The sequence below is a fragment of the Naegleria gruberi genome (assembly GCF_000004985.1).
Source record: "Naegleria gruberi genomic scaffold NAEGRscaffold_31, whole genome shotgun sequence".
Classification (NCBI taxonomy): Eukaryota; Heterolobosea; class Eutetramitea; order Acrasida; family Naegleriidae; genus Naegleria; species Naegleria gruberi.
Genome location: NW_003163296.1, coordinates 71,478 through 90,783, shown reverse-complemented (window position 1 = coordinate 90,783; position 19,306 = coordinate 71,478). Strand labels below are relative to the sequence as shown.

The 19,306-nt window shown below is 32.9% G+C and overlaps 10 protein-coding genes across 10 annotated transcripts; 5 read left to right on the top strand and 5 right to left on the bottom strand.

Moving 5' to 3' along the window:
- Nucleotides 1-271: 271 nt before the first annotated feature.
- Nucleotides 272-1,441, top strand: NAEGRDRAFT_68848 (uncharacterized protein; the record flags this gene model as incomplete). Its single annotated transcript, XM_002675884.1, has 1 exon — nt 272-1,441. One exon carries the CDS (start codon nt 272-274, stop codon nt 1,439-1,441), a length of 1,170 nt encoding a protein of 389 aa, XP_002675930.1.
- Nucleotides 1,442-1,447: 6 nt separating this feature from the next.
- Nucleotides 1,448-3,268, bottom strand: NAEGRDRAFT_58346 (map kinase; the record flags this gene model as incomplete). Its single annotated transcript, XM_002675806.1, has 2 exons — nt 1,448-2,618; nt 2,676-3,268. The coding sequence occupies 2 exons, from the start codon at nt 3,266-3,268 to the stop codon at nt 1,448-1,450; spliced, it is 1,764 nt and encodes a 587-aa protein (XP_002675852.1).
- A 2,129-nt stretch (nt 3,269-5,397) lies between these two features.
- Nucleotides 5,398-6,801, bottom strand: NAEGRDRAFT_68846 (uncharacterized protein; the record flags this gene model as incomplete). Its single annotated transcript, XM_002675805.1, has 1 exon — nt 5,398-6,801. The coding sequence occupies one exon, from the start codon at nt 6,799-6,801 to the stop codon at nt 5,398-5,400; it is 1,404 nt and encodes a 467-aa protein (XP_002675851.1).
- Nucleotides 6,802-7,174: 373 nt separating this feature from the next.
- On the top strand, nt 7,175-8,503 carry NAEGRDRAFT_49921 (uncharacterized protein; the record flags this gene model as incomplete). The annotated part of the gene is made up of 1 exon (XM_002675883.1): nt 7,175-8,503. One exon carries the CDS (start codon nt 7,175-7,177, stop codon nt 8,501-8,503), a length of 1,329 nt encoding a protein of 442 aa, XP_002675929.1.
- Nucleotides 8,504-8,575: 72 nt separating this feature from the next.
- NAEGRDRAFT_83194 (ubiquitin hydrolase) lies at nt 8,576-10,154 on the bottom strand (the record flags this gene model as incomplete). The annotated part of the gene is given in 4 exon segments (XM_002675804.1): nt 8,576-9,308; nt 9,332-9,342; nt 9,362-9,733; nt 9,778-10,154. The coding sequence occupies 4 exon segments, from the start codon at nt 10,081-10,083 to the stop codon at nt 8,576-8,578; spliced, it is 1,422 nt and encodes a 473-aa protein (XP_002675850.1). The 5' UTR covers nt 10,084-10,154.
- A 648-nt stretch (nt 10,155-10,802) lies between these two features.
- On the top strand, nt 10,803-12,542 carry NAEGRDRAFT_82645 (uncharacterized protein). The gene has a single exon (XM_002675882.1). The coding sequence runs from the start codon at nt 10,868-10,870 to the stop codon at nt 12,479-12,481; it is 1,614 nt and encodes a 537-aa protein (XP_002675928.1). The 5' UTR covers nt 10,803-10,867; the 3' UTR covers nt 12,482-12,542.
- Nucleotides 12,543-12,578: 36 nt separating this feature from the next.
- Nucleotides 12,579-13,091, top strand: NAEGRDRAFT_68842 (uncharacterized protein; the record flags this gene model as incomplete). The annotated part of the gene is made up of 1 exon (XM_002675881.1): nt 12,579-13,091. The coding sequence occupies one exon, from the start codon at nt 12,579-12,581 to the stop codon at nt 13,089-13,091; it is 513 nt and encodes a 170-aa protein (XP_002675927.1).
- On the bottom strand, nt 13,087-14,063 carry NAEGRDRAFT_37029 (1-acyl-sn-glycerol-3-phosphate acyltransferase). The gene is made up of 2 exons (XM_002675803.1): nt 13,640-14,063; nt 13,087-13,592 (listed from the first exon to the last, which is right to left on the bottom strand). Exons 1-2 carry the CDS (start codon nt 13,842-13,844, stop codon nt 13,159-13,161), a joined length of 639 nt encoding a protein of 212 aa, XP_002675849.1. The 5' UTR covers nt 13,845-14,063; the 3' UTR covers nt 13,087-13,158.
- Nucleotides 14,064-14,453: 390 nt separating this feature from the next.
- On the top strand, nt 14,454-15,934 carry NAEGRDRAFT_80126 (uncharacterized protein). The gene is made up of 2 exons (XM_002675880.1): nt 14,454-14,683; nt 14,727-15,934. Exons 1-2 carry the CDS (start codon nt 14,458-14,460, stop codon nt 15,893-15,895), a joined length of 1,395 nt encoding a protein of 464 aa, XP_002675926.1. The 5' UTR covers nt 14,454-14,457; the 3' UTR covers nt 15,896-15,934.
- A 66-nt stretch (nt 15,935-16,000) lies between these two features.
- Nucleotides 16,001-19,078, bottom strand: NAEGRDRAFT_68839 (uncharacterized protein; the record flags this gene model as incomplete). The annotated part of the gene is made up of 1 exon (XM_002675802.1): nt 16,001-19,078. One exon carries the CDS (start codon nt 19,076-19,078, stop codon nt 16,001-16,003), a length of 3,078 nt encoding a protein of 1,025 aa, XP_002675848.1.
- Nucleotides 19,079-19,306: the final 228 nt, after the last annotated feature.

The following is a 19,306-nucleotide window of genomic DNA, read 5'->3' as shown; positions in this document are numbered from 1 at the left end:
CTAATTGCCAAAGTGGAAAGGAAATTAACTGGTGGTGAATGAGAAAGAAGGGAATTTGTATTCGGACATGTTCCCCTCAATCCTTACCCGCCAATTTCGTTCTTTAAACTTTCAAACAGCTAACTTTTCATGGAAAGAAAACCCATTTTCCACAAAACAAAAAAAACATCAACTTTTTTAACTCAACATTCCATAGAAGATAAACTGTGTGTTTCAAAAACAAGTCATCATCATCATTATCACAGCAATATATAAATAACAAAATTAAAAAATGTTTCTGGTTTGGGTTGGAGTTGGCCTATTGTGTTATTGGGTCTATTACAAGTACTTTATTTGTGAAAAGGTTAAATTATATTATGATAGTAATAATTCGGATATTGAATATTTAGTAAAACATACATACAATTTGAGGAGTGAATTTTGTCCAACACCCTATTTAACAAATGAACATTTACAAACAATTTTCAACGTTGCTTTTAGACCTGATATTAATTGGTTTTCATATGATTCGGAAGATTTTACTTTTAGTTGTGGTGGAAGAATTATTCTTGACTGGGTTCATGATAATCGTCCAATTGAGGAACAACACAAGGAAAATGAAATTACAGATGAATCACCAATTATGATTGTTTTTGCTGGAGTTTGTGGTGGAAGCAAGGAAATTGAAATTAAACATTTTGTCTCAAATGCTGTTAGGGATGCCTGTATGAGAGCTGTGGTTGTTAATTACAGAGGTGCCCAAACTGGTCTCAATACACCAATATTTGGACTCACAACTGAGGATATGGGAATAGTTCTTCGTCACATCAAATCAAAATATCCAAAATCAAAGGCCATGATTGGGTGTGGTTTTAGTTTGGGTTCAAATATCATGACTAAATATTTGGGAGAAGTTGGCTCAGATACACCAATTGATTTTGCTATTGCAGTTTCAAATCCATTCGAATTGGGAAGATCATCTGAAAGACTCAGGACTGAATTTATTAATAATTTAATTTATGACAAGGTATTTACAAAGAAGAGAAAGGAATTGATTCTTGCTCACGAACATCTCTATGAAAATACTCCTGTAAAAATTGACCAAGTTAAACGAGTTAGCTCAACAATGGAATTTGATGATGCTGTCTCTAAAGTGTTGCTTGGCGGTGATTCGTTATCTGGATTTTACCAACAATGCAGCTGCTCTGATGATGTAGCTCATGTTAAAGTTCCTATACTTTTCTTGTCTTCTTTAGACGATCCAATATCATGTAAGGGTGTAATTCCTTACTCTAACTTTGCTAAAAATTCTAACACTATTTTAGCTACAACCAAAAGAGGTGGTCACGTTGCTTGGTTAGATGGTATGGCACCTTACAAAGCTCTTCCTTCTTGGATGGAAAGAACGTGTGTTCAGTTTGCAAAGGCATGTGTTGCACTCAAAGAAAAGAAAGGTCAATAAAGTGTTTTATTGCTTTAGCTGGAAAGAATTTGTTACAATGTCTGACAAGGTATTGAAATCCAAGTTTTTCTGTTCTTCTTTCTCTTTCTTTTTTGGAAGGTAAACTTCTTTCAACCATTTAGCAGTTCTTACTGGTTTGAAATTATCTTGATCTTTGATGTACTTTTTAATGTATGGATGGTTCAATAATTGTTTGGCAGAAGGTCTATTGATTGGTTCCTCTTCCATACATTTGTGAATAAAATCAAAGAATTCATCAGAAACCTCACCAGGTTTGATTGTCACAACCTCTGGATTGGATTGTACGTGTTTCAATAATGTCCAAACTGATACTTCAGCACCTTTGGTAAATGGAAGTCCTCCTATTGCACATTCTGCTATTAAAACACCAACACTCCAAATATCACTGTCAACACTATGTGTTAATCCCTTCAATCTCTCAGGAGACATGTAGTAAAAAGTTCCTTGGAAAGTCTTAAAGTCTTTGGATTTCAAGTTTTGATTTGACATGCCAAAATCGGTGAGTTTAGTCACACCATTCTTATTTAACAATACATTAGCTGGTTTGATATCTCTGTGAATAACACCTTTTTCAGCTAGATAGGCGAGAGCTTTGAGAATTTGGAAAGAAATTTCACTTAATACATCTTCTGGAATGCTACCAGTAGTTCTATAAATGTCATCAAGAGCTCCACAATTCATATATTCCATCAAAATACGGATAGATCCTTCTCTGTGATAGGCTTCATAAAATTTAACAATATTATCACACTGTACAGAGTCACAAAGTGACTTGATTTCCGATAAAATTTGTTTTGGTGTTACATTTTCAGCATAAATATCAATAACTTTGAGTGCAAATTGTTGAGTCTTGTCGTTTTTCAAATGTGCTCTATATACTTTTCCACTTGCACCTTCTCCCAATTTTGTTTTATAAATCTTCAAATCCTCGTAGGCAATTTTCTTTGAACCTCTGGTCACTTCTCCAATTGGAGAAAAGGCTTCACTAGTTCCTGACAGTGGTGTTATTGATGAACTGCTATTGGCACTATGAAGTTCTGATACTGATAGATTTTCACTCGAACTTGGTGTTGTAGTTGCAGAATCCAATTTTTCAGAAATCAATCCTCCTCTTCCAATCAAAATATCCTCTGCTTTCCAGGTACCGCTATGTGATCTGAATAATAATTACAAAAATGTAAAACTAACTTGATTGAAATAACTATATACTTACACTGTAAACTCGTTTGCTAATTTTGTTTTAACTGGTACTTCCAATTTCAACATAGGACCTTTCTTCTTTTTTACGTCAGATGTACCTTTCCTAGACATACGAAGTGGTGTTACTTGTACACTTGTTGTTGTATTATTAGCAATATTATTAAAATTATCGGCTATAGATGATGAAGGAGAAGAAACGCTCGAGGAAGGTCTCTTGTCATTCAAACTCAAATTAGACAAAAGTCTAACAGGAATTGGACTTGAAGATGATGTTGGAAGTGTTCCGATAGTACTAATAACTTTACCAGGTTGTACAATGGCAGCAGATTGTTCATCAAGTAGGAAGGATGGAATTTCATCTCCCATTCCTGCAGGATCTTCTTCTGGATATTGATCTGAAGATGGTGCTGTTATAGATAAACCTAATTGTCTTGATTTAACTTTTTTAGTTTTTAGAGATGATGGAGTCTTGGATAAAAGTAAATTTGTTGTTGTTGTTGTTGTTGATGGTGATGGATCTTGTTGGTTCATGAATGTAGAGTCTCTCGTTAATCCAACATCAGACGATGATGTCGCTGGAATTTCAAAAGGATTATCTTGTGGCATATTTTTTGTGATGATGTTGTTTTCCTAATTCCTTTCATCACCATTCTCCAGTGATAGAAGGAATACAAAAGACAAGTTAGATAAGCATGTGTTTCATCATGATCATCCAATAAAAAACAATAATATTATTATTAATTTTATAAGAAGATGATTAGGAGATTTTCATTTTGAACCGTTACTTGAGTTCTTTGTTCAAAGGAAAGAGGATAATTTACAGTTTTGGCAGTGGAAATCTTAAAGTTGAGGACAAGATGAATGGCCAGTAGACACTCATTGGTTCAAATGGCTTGTTGCTTACATAGGTTTCATTAAACTTCTTCCAACATCCAATGATTGAATTGTTGTCTTGGTTTTTAATGGAAAGTAGAAAGAGAATGTAATATCCGAGTGCGTATGATTTGGCAGAGATGAGATATTTGGAACAGATTATTTGGGCTAGTTCTAATTGCTGTGAAGAGATTAATAAGGAAACAAGTTTTTGGAAGGTAAGGAGTGGGAGATAAACTTCCTTGTCGAGTTCACTTGTTTTGAAAATTAGTTCACAGTATTTACATAATTCTATAATAGACTTTTTGTGAAATGATATAAGAGAAAGAGATAGGAAACATATTGGATGTTCCTGAGCTATCACATGTTTGGCATGAGTTTTTCGTTCCTGTTTCTCTCTTTCTTTTTCTTCCAGTATGAGATTTAATTGCTTCTGGTAGTCTGTTGTGTCTGAAATCTTACTATTATCCACAATAATTCTATACATGACATATCGTGAGGCATTTTGAAAAAGGCCCAATCTACAATAATTGATTGCTATTTTTCTATGTAGAGATTGTAAAATATTTAGAGCTGATCCATCACTTTTTCTTTGAGATTGACTAGATCCAAAATTAGTATCGAGTTAAATTTCAATAACTTACTCAAATCTGATTTTAAGCAGGCATTCCTCAGCTTTTAGGAAAAAGTCTAAACTCTTTTCAAAATCTTTTTCCAAATAAATAATACAACCCAAACGTATTGCTATACTCGCTTTGTTATAATTGATTGTATATGGAGACAGTTCTATAAATGTCTTATTTTGAAGTAGGTTATTCTTCTCAAATCCAATAAAGGCTTTGTGATAGAAAATTTTTGCAAGATGTATATTATTTCCATTCTCCTTATAATCCTTAAAGAAAAGCTCTGCCAACTTGATAAAAACAAATGAAATCGTTACAAAGGGATGGTTCATATTTGGATGATCAGAAAAATATTTGCTACATTTAAGATATGATTCTACAGCCCACACATCCAAATCCATTGATTCCATTACCTCGCCTAACCACATATAAATGGCAGAATAAAGTATTGTATTATTTGTTTTATCGAAAGGCAGACTATTCACTAATTTTCTAAAATAACAAGCACACGAATCTAGCTTGAAGTTTATCCTCAAAACATGTCCTAATAATAAATAAAAATAATTTAGAATTAGTTTAGACTCTAATTTTTCTAATGCTATTATGATATTCAATAGACATGTTTCAGCCTTTTCATATTCTTTAGTTCTCAAATATAAAAATGTTAAAGACATGTCAATCAGTATCCCATCCTCCGCGTGATTCTCTTTCATATCAAATAAAATTGTTTTCCAAATACTCTCTTGGACTCTAGTTTCAATAAATACATCATCTTGATTTGGTTTTGTTTTTTTCACATGTAATTCAAATAAATTCTGAATTACTTCAAGGAAATTATCAATTAATAATGATTTAAAATTTTTAGAAATGAAGGAGAGTGCCTGTTCAATAATCCACTTTTTAAATTCATGATCCGATCTAATAATCGAAAGAATTTGATTTAAAATTATTTCTAAATCTCTTCTAGAAGATGAAGATGGTATAGCATAATTCGGGAGGACATCACTCTCACATTCAAATCGTAATTCCTCCTTTTCTAATTCATCAAGTGAAGGTTTTTCTGGTACTTGAAAGTCTTGATCCTTTAAAAACTTGGCTTCCTCCCATCTCTTAATTTTTGTTATTCCTTCTTTATATTGTTCATGATGAAGAGCAAGGTTAGAACACAACTCATCCAATTCATAATTAATTTTCCCATCAATTAAAATATGTTGCTCCATATTTATGTTTGCATTTTTTTTATTGTAATCTGGAAGCATAGTCGAAGAATTGTGTAAGAACCATTTTGAATTGTTGATTATTTTCATTCTCGTCAAATGTATAGGTTTGAGCTACTCGTTGAATCAGTTCCAATATTTCCTTAGTTAGGTATTTGTTATGATTAGCTGTTGTCAGGTTGATTATAGTATAGACAGTCTCACGCACCAATTCGCTATTGTTCGAAATATCAGAATTGATGGCTATTTTGAGAGTATCTATTACAATATTAAGAAGGTGATATTGTTGAATGAGAATCTCATTGATTTCCTCATACGAAGATATATTTCCCATCATGTAGCACCATTCCTTGTTTTTATCTGGAATGTTAGACAACAAGTTCATTAATTCTAAAGATAAGTTCTGATCCAATGCTGAAAATAAGTTGTAAGAGCAAAATATATTTCCAATAATCCGTATAATTGGTGTTATAAATTCTTGTTTTTGTGGGGTTAAATATTTGATAAATATTTGAACAAAATTTGTAGAGTTGCTCATGTCAGTGAGAGGATAAGCAGTTAAATAGCTTAACACATATAACAAATCTGAAATGTTTCCATCATCACTCAAATTTCTTTTCAGTAATTGGTAAATTATTGGTTCATACAGTTGACCAAGACATCCAAATATTTGCTGATTATGTTCTGGTGTATTGTGTTTCATATGTAAAATCTCGTTTCTAATAATATTCGATACGCACCATAAAGTTGTTTTGAGAATTTCTTTGGCTCTACATGTTCTGATAGTATTAGACAGATATTGAATAGCACCATTCTGTATAATAACAGTCGATAGAGGAGTATTATTATAAAATCCCAGAGAAATATTTCCAAGAGCCCATATACACTGTTCTTGTAATACCACATCCAAGAATGAATTTGAAATCAATTGTATCAGAGTAGGAATGCAAAATGAAACACTTTCATCCTTCATAGCAGCTATATTTGTAATGCACCATGCAGATTCCAACTGCAACTCGGAATATTTACAAGTTAAATATTGATGTAATAGATTAATAAATTGATCATTCTTTTCCAAAATATTTGTCAAAGTATCGGGATCACATTTTGACAAGATAATTCTCGATTGTTTCATTGCATTGATTTTTTGAGGAATTGAAGACTCTTGTGAAAGTAAAACATTGCAAAATACTCCAATATTATATACATAATCACTTCCTTGGGTGGCATCATCATTTACAGTGTCGGAAACCTTTCTTCTTTTTAATTGCTCCAATAATTGATTTCTCTTTTGTTTATGTGCTTGTTTTTGCAAGTCAATCCGATTATTTTTCCTCTGTGAATAGGATATTTCACTCTGTGATTTAATAGAAGCATGTTTTCTGCTAGAATTATTACCAGAAAACAATAAATTATTGTCTTGCATTATTTTTTTAAATTTTTATCAAACTTTAAAAAATGGCGCCAAAATGATTGTTAATTTTTACAATAATAATTAATCAATACAACAACAAATCCATAAAAACTTATCACGATAAGATTTACACCACCCTATTTAACAGTTTAATTCATGTAATGGAAAATTGTGTTTGATCCAATGACCTGATTTGGGAGAATGAATGTCAATTAAAATCGATCTGTACTGGAATCCCCTTCACACAATGGATACAAGTGGTACTTGTTATTACATGAATGTAACATAATAGAAAATGAGCGGAAAAAAGACGATTCCAATAAGCTTTCATCAATCTAGGATAGCATAATACTCAACAATCAATAAAAAGAAAACACAAGATATTATGTGGTCTTCAACTTCCTCATCGCCACATCATCATCAAACCAGCAGCACATCTACATTTAAAACAGTGAGCTCTTCATGTCCTGATACTGTCTCTCCACCGGCAGCTTCTTCACTTAACAACAACAAGAGGATTCTCCCAAAAGCCAATAAAATTAAACAATTGGTGGATTCTCTATTAGAACATCAACCTCATCAACATTTATTTATGGATAGGGAGTGGAATGTCATACAAGAGGAGGATGATGCAAATATTGCCAATGTTTTAACATTGGAAACTGATTTGGGGTTCATGCCGTGTCATAATTTGGATGTGGTGAGTGAAAAGTTTGTGCTCAAGATGCATTATCAATCAAACATGGAGATTGATAATGGACGAAACCACACGAAAAACTGTTCTTTGAATGATTTTGATATATTTGGAGTTGCATTCACAGTAGGAGAGATTAGGTTTCAAAATAAGAAAATTAGAATAGCACTTGTTTATAAGGTTGAGAATTTTACATCTATACCATCAAGTTTATTTTCAGTTTTCAATTCGCTATTTACTCAACTACAATTGAAACTTGACATTCAATATTGTATGTTGATAGATGACAGAAACTCGGCGTTTGCAGATGCATGTGGAATGATACCCTCAAGACACAATCTTAACATCATTTCACTTTTGAGTGGATTGAGTGTTACACAAAAACAAAAGTTAAATCCAAGATCTGTAACCAATTTTCAAAGTTACAAGAATTTGATGGAAAATATTTACTCTGGATGCAAACTTGTGGATTTAGAAGGATTGTTTTTCAATGAAAAGTATCTTGGTTGCTTCATTGAGGACAATGTTGGAGTTTGTTTTCAAGTGTGGAATTGTGATAATTTCCTAGTTGTTTTCAACATTACAAATTGTAATAGTTGTGAAATTGCCCTTTCAACAGAACAGTTCGACTGTATTAATCAAATTTTGGTAGAGAAATTCAATGATTATCTTAATATCATGCTGGTTCATTCAGAGGAAGCATTGCCAGTTGAGTGTGATTGTAAAAAGCTTACATTTTTCATTAGAGACAATCAAAAGGTTCAGAATGCTTATGGCATGCAAAATCCATCACAAAAGAAGAATGATGGATTTTGGAATATGATATTTGGTGGGGGAGGCAATACGATGGGATCATTATTAGCAAGTAGAGAGTCATTCATTGAGTCATTTCGTATGAATTTGTTTATTGATCCAAGAGATTTCAAGTTGTGGATTTCACACAAGTGGTCGCAAGATCAGGATTTAGATTTTAATAATTCATACACCATGAGTGATATAAGTCGAGGATCGAGATTGTAATTCAATACAACCTTAATAAACCAAGTTCTTTTTGAATCGTGACAATAAGAGTGATGACAAAATGTAAATGATTTATAAATTGAGTTTACGTGCTTTACGATAGAGACACAAATAAGCAGTATGCCAATCTCCACCACCACTCAATTTCTTGACTTCTTCCTCAGTAACAGCAGTGACATCATCATCGTTAAATTGCAACCATTGTCCAGCATCATTCTTAACCCAAGCAACGTAGTGACCTTCGTTGGCTGCTCTACCCTTGTGAGTAACTACAGCACACAATTCAAACCAACCACTATCATTGACTTGATAAAGTGGTGTCTTGTCAGTTTCTTCAGTCTTTTGCTTCTTGGCTTGTTGTCCCAAATTATTTAATTGTTCTTCCTTCTTCTTTTTCATTTCTTCCTCTCGGTCCAATCTCATCTTTTCTCTTGTTTCCTTCAACTTATTCTTGTATTCATCAGTACACAATTCAAAAGTATCCAAAACAGATGGGAAGGCGACATCTCTCAAAACCTTAGCCTTAACTTGTTGCTTTTGCTTCCAGAAGAAACGAACAAAGTTAACAACCAAATAATTTGGCAATTTGGAAATTCTTTGAGTTTTAGTATATACAGCAGTTTTACCAAGAGTTGGAGATTCTTTTTCCAAAGTACCATCTAAACTCTTTTGTAATCCATAAGGTAAATTGCTTACTTGTTGTGAGATAAAGCATGAAAGTTTCTTCCAAGCTTCCTTTGTGACAGTTGGAGCTTCTTCACATTCTGTACATTGAAGTCTGTAAAAGCAATATAAGTAACAAGTACTTTCGAATATAACTTACTTGACATCAAATTCACCTTCGAATAAATCCTTGACAACATTACGATCACTAGTTTTGAGCATATTTTCCAAAGATCCTAATAAATTAGTAATAAATTCATCAGAGTCTTGTTGAGAATAAAATTCTCCCAATTCAGTACGTTCCTTTTCAGCAAATTGTGGATAAGCCTTTCTGAAAGCTTCTAAAAATGTAATTGGTGAAATAGAATCATTAGCAGTATCCAATCTCTTATACAATGATTTCAATTCAGAGGCAATTTCCTTATCCTTTTCCAACAATTCACTAACAGACGATCCATCAAAATGTTCAATAGCTTCTCTCAATTCTGGAACGTATCTAAAGCTTTCAAGGGCAGAATTCATATAACAAGTATTTCCTAAATTTTCCAAACCAGCTGGATAATATTGCTAAGAGGAAATGAATATTTGTGATCGGAATCAAAATTACTTACCACTTCACCATCACCATTTTCTTTAGCAGTATCTTCGATAAAAACTGTTTTTTCCTTTGGTGGTTCTGGTAATTCATCAGCAGACCCCATCATTCTAACAAGTTGACCAGCCTTAACTTTAACAGCACTCAATTCTTGATTATCTTTCAAGATACCAGCTCCCAAACCCATGATTTTTTGTCTATCAGGATGAACACCAGTTAATTCTTGACATTTCTTCTTGAAATCTAAACCAGTTTTTAAATCCCCAATTTCGACATTGTCAAAAGTTGACTTGTTCCACTTTAAAGTAATTGTTGTAGACATTTATATTATTGTACAATGTATAAAATTGATGACGAATTGAGCAAGCAAAGAGTAATCCTTGATGTTGTATTCTTCCAATTTTTTTGAAGTGATGAAATTAAAAAAAAGCCAACAACTTATTTTAAGAACAACAATCCGAGCAACACCATTTGCTTTGCTTGCAACCTGGATAATGTGTTAGCTGGCTTACAGTGAGTTCTCCATCTACAACACTTCAAGTGATGGATTGAATTAAGATTCTTATTCTTGGTATTCTCTCGTTTTACTAAGAATAGAGCCTTTGATAAGATCTATTATTTGGCGGGTTTAGCTTCCTGATTGTGTGCCCTCGTTATTACGTACCAATAAGATCATTTGTTGAAAGGAAAATTTCAAGAGGTCAGTTTTCAATTGTGTCCAACAACAGTAAAATCAATGCATGCTTATTGAATAACAATCCATCAAGACGTAAAATCAATGGTTAAGATATTTTCAGCTTATGAAAACCTTATTAAGAATCCATAAGGCCCTACTTATTAAATGTCAAGGAGTATTTAACTGGTCTTTTCTAAACCAAGACATTATTGTAATCTCTATTGCTTCATTGACAGCAAGAAGAAACCAATAGATGTAACAACGGAAGAATAAACTCTTCATATTATGAAAATATTCTTCTATTATTGTGGAGTGAATCAAGGAGTTAGGTTTCACAACAACGAATAAGTGATACTTCAAAAAAATGCAACAAACACACAACAATAATCGAGGAGGGAAGAGATCAGTTCTCTCCTCTGCAGTGACGCTCATGATGGCAAGCCTTGTCGTTGTGTTACTCTATTTGAGTCATCAAACAAGAGCTAGCGAAGGAGCCAAATGTGTGGGCTGTACAATAGTTTTCAGATCAATAGAAAGTTATGTCAATTATAAAGAACAACCAATTGAAAAATCTTTGAGTGAATGGTGTTCAATTCTCCCAGATAAACTTTCATCATTTTGCAAAGTTTTCGTTGCAGTTGAAGCTCAAACTTTGATCAAAATGTTCGAAGAAAAACAAACTCCTGATATCATTTGCAGAGAATTAGGACCATGCAAGGAATATCCACAATGTACATTATTCAAACCAGGTCAAACTAAATATAGCTCTAAAAGGACAACAACAAGATTTAGTGGCAAGATTGATTGGATTAAGGAATTCTTTGATATTATTGCTGGACCAATTGTTAAATCATTGAGTGATCACACACCACTTGTTGACATTGATGGTGATACTTACTCTACAGAATTTGCATTCAGAGGATCTGCATGGAGAGGAAAGGATTGTAATGATAACAATGCTGCTATTTATCCTGGAAGAAAGACTTCAAGTTTATCTCCACTTTATGATCATAATTGTAATGGTGTATTTGGTTATGATAAGAGTGGTAAGAGTTATGAAGATATGTTCTGTAATAGTACTCAAACAAAGGGTGTTGTCGTTTTTGGTGATTCTCTCTCAGCTCACTTTAGAATTCCACCACAACTTTTTGAACCAAAATACATGACTGCTGATACTTATAAGCAATTGTGGGAAATTATTACTAATGAAGCTGATTGGCCAATGCTTTCATGGGGTACTGGATTTTTGAATGATACATTCTCTGATTTGACTCCTGGTCTTTCTTCATCAATTTACAAACATATGAGAAATCACAATAGATGTATGCATAGAGATTATGCTACAATTGCTGTTAATGGTGCTAGAACTGGTGCTATGAAGGATATTTCTTTAACTTACAAGAGAGATCAAAAGAATGATCAACCTGTTCTTGCATTCTATGCTCTTGTTGGTAATGACGTTTGTGCTCCAAGTCACAGTTTGGACTTTACAACACCTGAGGAATTTGAAGCTAACGTTTTGGTTACATTGAATTATTTGGAACAAACTTTACCTGCTGGTTCAAGTGTAGTCTTTGTTGGTATGGCTCAAGGTGGTTTTTTGTTTGAATTCCTAAAGGATCAAATGCATCCACTCGGTGTTTCATATCCACAAATGTATGATTATTTGAATTGTTTGGAATCTAATCCATGTTATGGTTGGATGAATACTAATGGTACTATTCGTAATATTACTAGTGCTCAAGCTGCTTTGCTTTCAACTGTTTATGATAAGATTATTCAAAAATACTCTTTCAAGAACTTTAAGATGTACTATCATGAATTCCCATTGAAGGAAGTTGTCCAAATGTGGGTTAAACAAGGTGGTCAACCAAAAGATTTAATTGAACCATTCGATGGTTTCCATCTTAGTCAACCTGGTCAATCTTTGATGGCTGATTATCTTTGGGGATGGATTAAATCTGAGCATTCAGAAATTATTGGAACTCCAAATCCAAATAATGCTCAAATTATTAATATCTTTGGAGAACAAGGAGGTTATTAAATTTTGTACAACTGGATATCAGTTGCTAGAAAGTAAATTAATTAAAAAAAGAAATTCTATTAATTTGGTTTTTTATTCTTTGTATCTTAATTAAAAAATGAAAGGTTTGACAATATCTAATAGACACTCTAATTTCAAAGGTGTTTTTGAAACTATGGCCCAAATGAGTGGAATTTCCATTCGATTTCACTCAAAAGAGGAAGAGGATTTGATTAATCAAAAGAAGGAGAGTGGTCATTTTCTCAATGCTCATTATTCGAATCTTCATTCCAGTACAATTGGTAGATATTTAGCAAGATTGGCAAAGCTGTATCCGACAGAGACACTTAATGATGCAACACTTTCGGATGAGTTTGTTGAAATATTTAGCGACTTGTTGAAACAAGATGAAATATCTGCATCAGATCTAGAAGAACTGTTTCAATATTTAGAAAACCTTCTTTCTCCAGAAACAGATGGTTTTCTAGTTGGTGGGCAAATGAGTTGGGCTGATATTTATTTATGGAAATTATTGGAAAGAGTTGAACACAGGTTTGATATCAAAAGATTTGACAATGTGTCAACCTTCAAGGATATTCTCTTTAAGCGACTTCTAAATCATGAAAAATAGATAAAGTTAAACTATTTATTGCTACGAATCTTTCTAACAGTTATTTCACTTTTATAACGTTTATAAATTAAAGCTTTGCACACTCCTTTTTAGCAATTTGTTGGAGTTCCAAAACTTTTTGCTTTGAATAATTGGTCAATTCATCCACATCCTTAAAATCTTTAGAATCAAATACATCTCCAATTACAAACATGCATTTACCAGGTCCAGGCAAATCAATTCCAACAGGCCAAATATCCTTAGTTCCATGAATTGCACAAGGTACAATCTTGGCATCAGTTTGTTTTGCCAAAATAAAAGCTCCCTTCTTGAATTCCAAAAGTTCACCATCATTAGATCTTCTTCCTTCAGGGAACATGAAAATTGGTACGTCCAATTCGAGCCATTCCTTACATTTAGACATGCAATTCTTGGCACTTTGTTTTTCAGTAGTTGTATCTTCTACATTAGCAGAACTGAATGATAATGGAATGTCACCACAATGCTTCATCATATATCCTCCTATTTAATTTTGATTTAATTGCAAGTCAACCTTATAACAAACTTACCGAATGGAACATTAAAAATTGAATCCTTTGAAACCCACTTGGCATTATATCTAAACACACTATTTATCAGAATAGGATCCATATTACTTTGATGATTACAAATAAACACATATCTTCCATTTTCTTTAGGTGCCTTGTCGGTGCTCATTGTTCTAACTGTCCAAAATGGATTTAATTTAACTGCAATTCTACTACTCCATCTCATAAACACACTTGTTAGTGATTTTTGAACATCCCATCCAAAGAGGTTTGTTATTTTGTTGGTAAGAACTGAACAAAAGTAGGCTGGAATCCATAAAGAAAAGAAGGCTAAACTGGCGTAAGCTGTACAAATAATATTAATAATTGATGAGGTTTTTTGTACTCTTGATGACGATTGTTTATTGTTGCTGCTGCTCCCCTTTTGATCTGATGATGATAATTGTTCTGCTACTGATGGAGGAGGTGCTGTGTTGATGTTGTTGCTATTGTTTGTTGCTGAGGTGCTCATATATTCTTTTTAATAATATTGAAGAGAGGCGCTTTTGTTGTTTTGAGCATTCATCATTATGTTGAAAGAATCAAAAAGACCAAAACCGGAGCAATGAACAAAATAGCAACCCGCTTCTACAGCATCCTCCCTTTCGAAATTGGTTGGTGGAAATGCGCGAGTGATCCTTCACCTTATTCAACACAAACTGTATTACAACATTGATAAAAAGAGATTTTTCAATTTAAGAATGTTAATTAACTAATTTCTATACAAAATTTGATATTTAAAAATCTTACGGTTTTAACTTGATAAACTTTACAACAATCCACAAATACCAAGAAAAAAAATGGCGCAACTAGAAACTGAGATACACTTGGCCGAAACCTCATCAGTCCCAACTTCATCATGGGAAGATTTACCAATGGAAATATTCTATGAAATTCTTTCCTTCCTTCCGATGCTTCCTTTCTTTTTCAAACTCTCTCGGGTGAATAGAACATGGAATGAAATTCTAAATTATTTGATGGAAAGAGCAGCTAGTGATCCACGTTATAATTTACATTTAAATTTTGGTAGGTTGATAGGTGAGATGTCTTTTAACTGATTCGAATATAGGATATATCAATCCAAGTAAAATGGAATATACTGACTTGTTGAAAATACTTGATAGATGCAGAGGTGTGAGGAGAATTACATTATGTAATATGACAGTTACTAATGAAATTGTTAGAGCAATTGAATTGACACAAGTTGAAACACTTGTTATTTCTCAATGTGAATTTATAACAGATTGGGATTCTAGAGGTGGTTTTTCACAGTATTGGTTACCCCAAATTATTTTGAACTTTGATAAGATTGAAAATGACACGAGAAACAGATATGTATATTCTAGATTTAGTTCACGAACAAAATCATCCCAAAACAACTTTAGAGCTTTTACTGAATTAGTTGAGAAAACTGTCACACCAACCATGAAAAAATTAGAAAAGCTCAAAAATGTAATAGTATTTGATTGCCAAAATGGTTGCAACTTTTATATTCAAGGAGCATTACTTTCACACTATCTGGAAAACTATGATAAGATTGACTTTTGTAATATTGTACTTGGTGAAAAAGTAGATATAATCACAAAAGACCCCCTTCCAAAAGTTAGCTCTATTTCTTTTCGTGATCGTGAACCAATTAAGATATTAGTTGTAAAATCTCAACAAAAGTTTCAGTGTTCTTTAGCCTATAAGAATCTAGGTGATGCTGATATTGGAGAATCAAGCAAAGATATATTTGATTTTTTAAAGAGAAATGATTTGATTAATGGTTATGACCCTGGAAAATTATTGGAAAATATACCCTTTTCTGATTTTATTAAAGGAGTTGAAATGGGACTATTTACGCTATTTAGCAATGGAAAATCCATTATTTTGGAAAAACTTGAAGCACTCAGTGAGATATCTCCACGTTTGGATCCAACTATTGTTGAATGTTTTAAAAATTCGTCCTTTACCGAAAGCTCAACTTTTAAATTCGTAACAGAATTACTGGAATGGATTCACAAAACACCAAGCGCTAAAGAAGATTTATTCGAACAACACAAACCCATTTACAAGTCATGTGTGAAAGTGTGTAAAGATATTGACAAACGTTTCAAATACTATCAAACTAAAACCAAATCAAATGAAGAATTTATAATGTGGGCTTTCTTTTTAGAATCTGGACAATTGATCAAGAAATCAACCAAGAGAAAAGCAGAAGAACCATCCACAAAAAATAAGAAATCAAAAAAGTAATTGAAAAGATAAAGATGAAACTATTCAACATTTTCTTTTAAAAATTACATGAGCAAATTTAACAAAGATTTGTGAGATTAATTGCCGAATCAATTTGAGATTTTATCAACAAAATTTAACATTGACAATGTCAAAACCTAAATCACGTATTGCATGAGTTAATTCATCAATACAAATGCTTTCCTTGTAAAGTTTCAAAAGATTGTTAAATAAAATGTTGGAAGGGTCTAAGTCATACAATGTCAGACCACAATCAGTTCTAATTAAATCACCGAGAGTGGGTTGATAGAGAAGGGATGAGAATTGACCTTTCATTTCAAAAATACATCCAACAGGGTCGAGTGTCTTTCTCTTACAAAATCTCAAACACTTAATACTTCCTTGAATGCAGTGATCTCCACACTTACTTTGTATATCGTATCCAATCATGAGTAATCTATCTACAAGTTGATTAAATGTTTCACAAACTGTTAGATGAGAAAGCAACTCTCGCTCCACAAATTTGTCTTTGATTACCATATTCAAATCAAATGAGGTTGGCAAAATACCATTATCTGATTTCATTACACAACCCTTTCTGTTTTCCACATATGCTACAATTTTACATCCCTTCAACAAGTTGAATTGTCTGAAAACTCTGGTTGTGAAGAATTGGCGACTCTCTTGCGCTGAAATGCTTGTTGATGTCGAAGGTCGAACACGCTCTATGGATATTAAGCTAGAGCTCATATTTAGTGAAATCGAGCTTAAATTTAAAGAAGAAACAGAGGTGTTGGGATTAGATGTCTCGAGGATTGAAGAAGGATCCTTCATCTTTTGTAAATTTCGTTCTCTAACTTTTTCTACAGCTTTGAGATAATTACTCTTACTAAATACTCTATCAAGGAATAAAGAAAATGTATCTTTTGAAGAGAGTGACTTAACCTTCTCTTCATAAACATCATGGAAAAGAGCGTACAGCTTAACTCTTGAAAGAGAGCTGTCAAATGATTTCGATTTAAACTGAGCGGTAAGATATCTTTCATCGACTACTGGAAGACCCAAATCGTCGAACAGTTCTTCGTCTTCATATCTTAGATTTAGAAATTGTTGAAATTTCTTAATTCTCTTATCGATTGCATAATCTTCCAGAAAGTTAAGAAAGTCTTTACAAGACCAATTGCCTTGCTTATCCTTACAATACAGAGCAAAAACCTTGTGCAGAGTTCTGCTACTATCCATCATTCTGAATCTATCCTCACCAATATAGTCAACCAAGTCTTGTTCGGTTTTGATAAAATCCCTCTTTGGAGGCTTTTTTACACTCCTTTGTGTATTTACAGTTCTTAGTATAGAGGGTATTTTCTTTTCTTCTACATGGGCTGTAGTTGTTTGATAGAAATCTACTGAGCTGTTCACAGATACGGATTTCTTTCTGAGGATGGTGGCTTCATCAAAGCTAGATTTTGTTATATTGAGATTGTTTTCAGGTTGATTCTTAGTGAGATAGCTTCTTTTCCTTTCCTTTGACATGTACTCGCCAAACAACAAATAATAATTCTCCTCTAAATGGTCCAATAAATATTGACATTGTTTCAATAGATCCTCAAATTGATACGAAAAGTTACTAGCCAGCCTAGCCAAAATTTCAAGAAAATCTCCAATTACCACCGTTCTAATCTGATTGGATGATTTTTTAGAAAGAAACGAGCTGTGTTTCTCTTTCAGAATATTGTGGAATATCTTTTTTGCCACTTGTTCAGGAATCATATTTGGTGTAATTGAAAATACAGTGCAAAAATTGAGGAATGCATCAATATTCATAGTGTTGTTTGTCTTAAAAATATCCACAGCTTCAGTTTGTTTTTCTTCATTATCCATTTTGATAAATAAGTTAAAAATCCTTAGAAGGGGAGGTCTATAATAATGGAATAAAGATGAAACGTTGGGATCGTCTGTTATCCATTTTGAGAAATTATTCACTAATTTCAGAGCTCTTTTCATCATATTTAAAACATAAGGATAAAGAAGACTGGTTGAGCACATTTCTAAAGAATTTTTCTCCATTTCAGGAAATCTAATCTTTGCCAGTGTAGTTATATGGTTTAGGCATGTATTGAAATCAATAAATGGATTCTCGTAAATAACCTTAGTTGAGTAACCAAGTACGGACTCTAAAGAATTATTCTTATCTTTCATATAAATAGTGGATTCCAACATAATATTCTTAAATTTCAAGTATTTGATTCTCTTTTTAACATTACTGTACTTGTTCTTTTGTTTTTGATGTTGGTTTTGCAAAATTTTGTACTTATTAAATGTTTCGTCCTCAATATTATTATCCTTTTTCACCTCCTTTTTCTCTTGCTCTTGCTTCATCATCATTTTCATATGCTTCTTAGGAACATAGCCAATTCTTTTCCTGACCTTTTCCAAATATTGTGGTGAACCCTTGTCATCCCCTGTTTTTCCATTAATAGATTCTCTAATTTTCTTGTGAATATTACTAATTGCTGCTGCATGTTTTGAGTGATGTCTGTGTTCAGAGCCAGATTCTGGTTGTGGTTGTTTTGATTTGAGCATTGCAGACATTGTAACTGCAATAGCTGCAGACCTGAAAGTTAATTTCTTCTTAGCTTCAATAGTATTGTCAGTATAATCTGTACTTCCAAAAATATCGAATAATTTCAGCAGCAAATCATGTGGGGTGACCTGATGTTTGTACAATCCTAGTAAACGAAAACATGCGTAATCTTCATCCTCAATTGTTTTCGTTGTTGTTTTAATATCATCCTCACTTGAATTCTTAGAAACAATTATATGTGCTGGTAAACCTAAAGAGGTGGTACTCGGATCATTCTTTGGATTATAATGTTGAGGTGATGTATTGAGGATGGATTTAAATAGAGGAGAAGCAGGACTCTTCCTCTCCAAGTCCAAGCTAGAGGTTAAATCCAAGGCACTGGAATCACCATCATTGAGTATCAATGACTCTCCGTTTGAGCTTTTTGTACTGATGAAACTTCTTGGTCCACTTCCATAACTCTCTTCTTCGGATGAGGCACTATCTGTATCATAATCAACCTCAATACGTTCTCCAAAAACACTATCCTCATCCTCATCATTTCTCTTATTAAATAAACCATACCGATGAGGGGAGACTACCATCGATGTGGCTCTAAATGATGAATCAAACAACGACATTTGTTTGAAAAATCTTTGCCCTCAATAGTTGTGTTTTCTCTTTTTTTTAAAACTTGAATGTAACCGTAAGTTTTTTAAATTTGTCTCGCAAAAGAGAGGGCAATTGAGAGAGTTCTCTTATCAAGTTGTTGTTGTTGCTAATAGTATTGTGAATGAATTATTATTGATTAAAGATGATGATAATTTCATAAGATGACATGACCATAAGAAAAAAATGAAATCATCATC

Coding starts and splice junctions, on each gene's coding strand:
- NAEGRDRAFT_82645 (XM_002675882.1), top strand. CDS start 10,868: ATGATGGCAAGCCTTGTCGTTGTGTTACTCTATTTGAGTCATCAAACA.
- NAEGRDRAFT_37029 (XM_002675803.1), bottom strand. CDS start 13,844: ATGAGATGGAGTAGTAGAATTGCAGTTAAATTAAATCCATTTTGGACA. Junction 13,593..13,639: donor AATTTTTAATGTTCCATTCG/GTAAGTTTGTTA, acceptor AAAATTAAATAG/GAGGATATATGATGAAGCAT.
- NAEGRDRAFT_80126 (XM_002675880.1), top strand. CDS start 14,458: ATGGCGCAACTAGAAACTGAGATACACTTGGCCGAAACCTCATCAGTC. Junction 14,684..14,726: donor TAATTTACATTTAAATTTTG/GTAGGTTGATAG, acceptor ATTCGAATATAG/GATATATCAATCCAAGTAAA.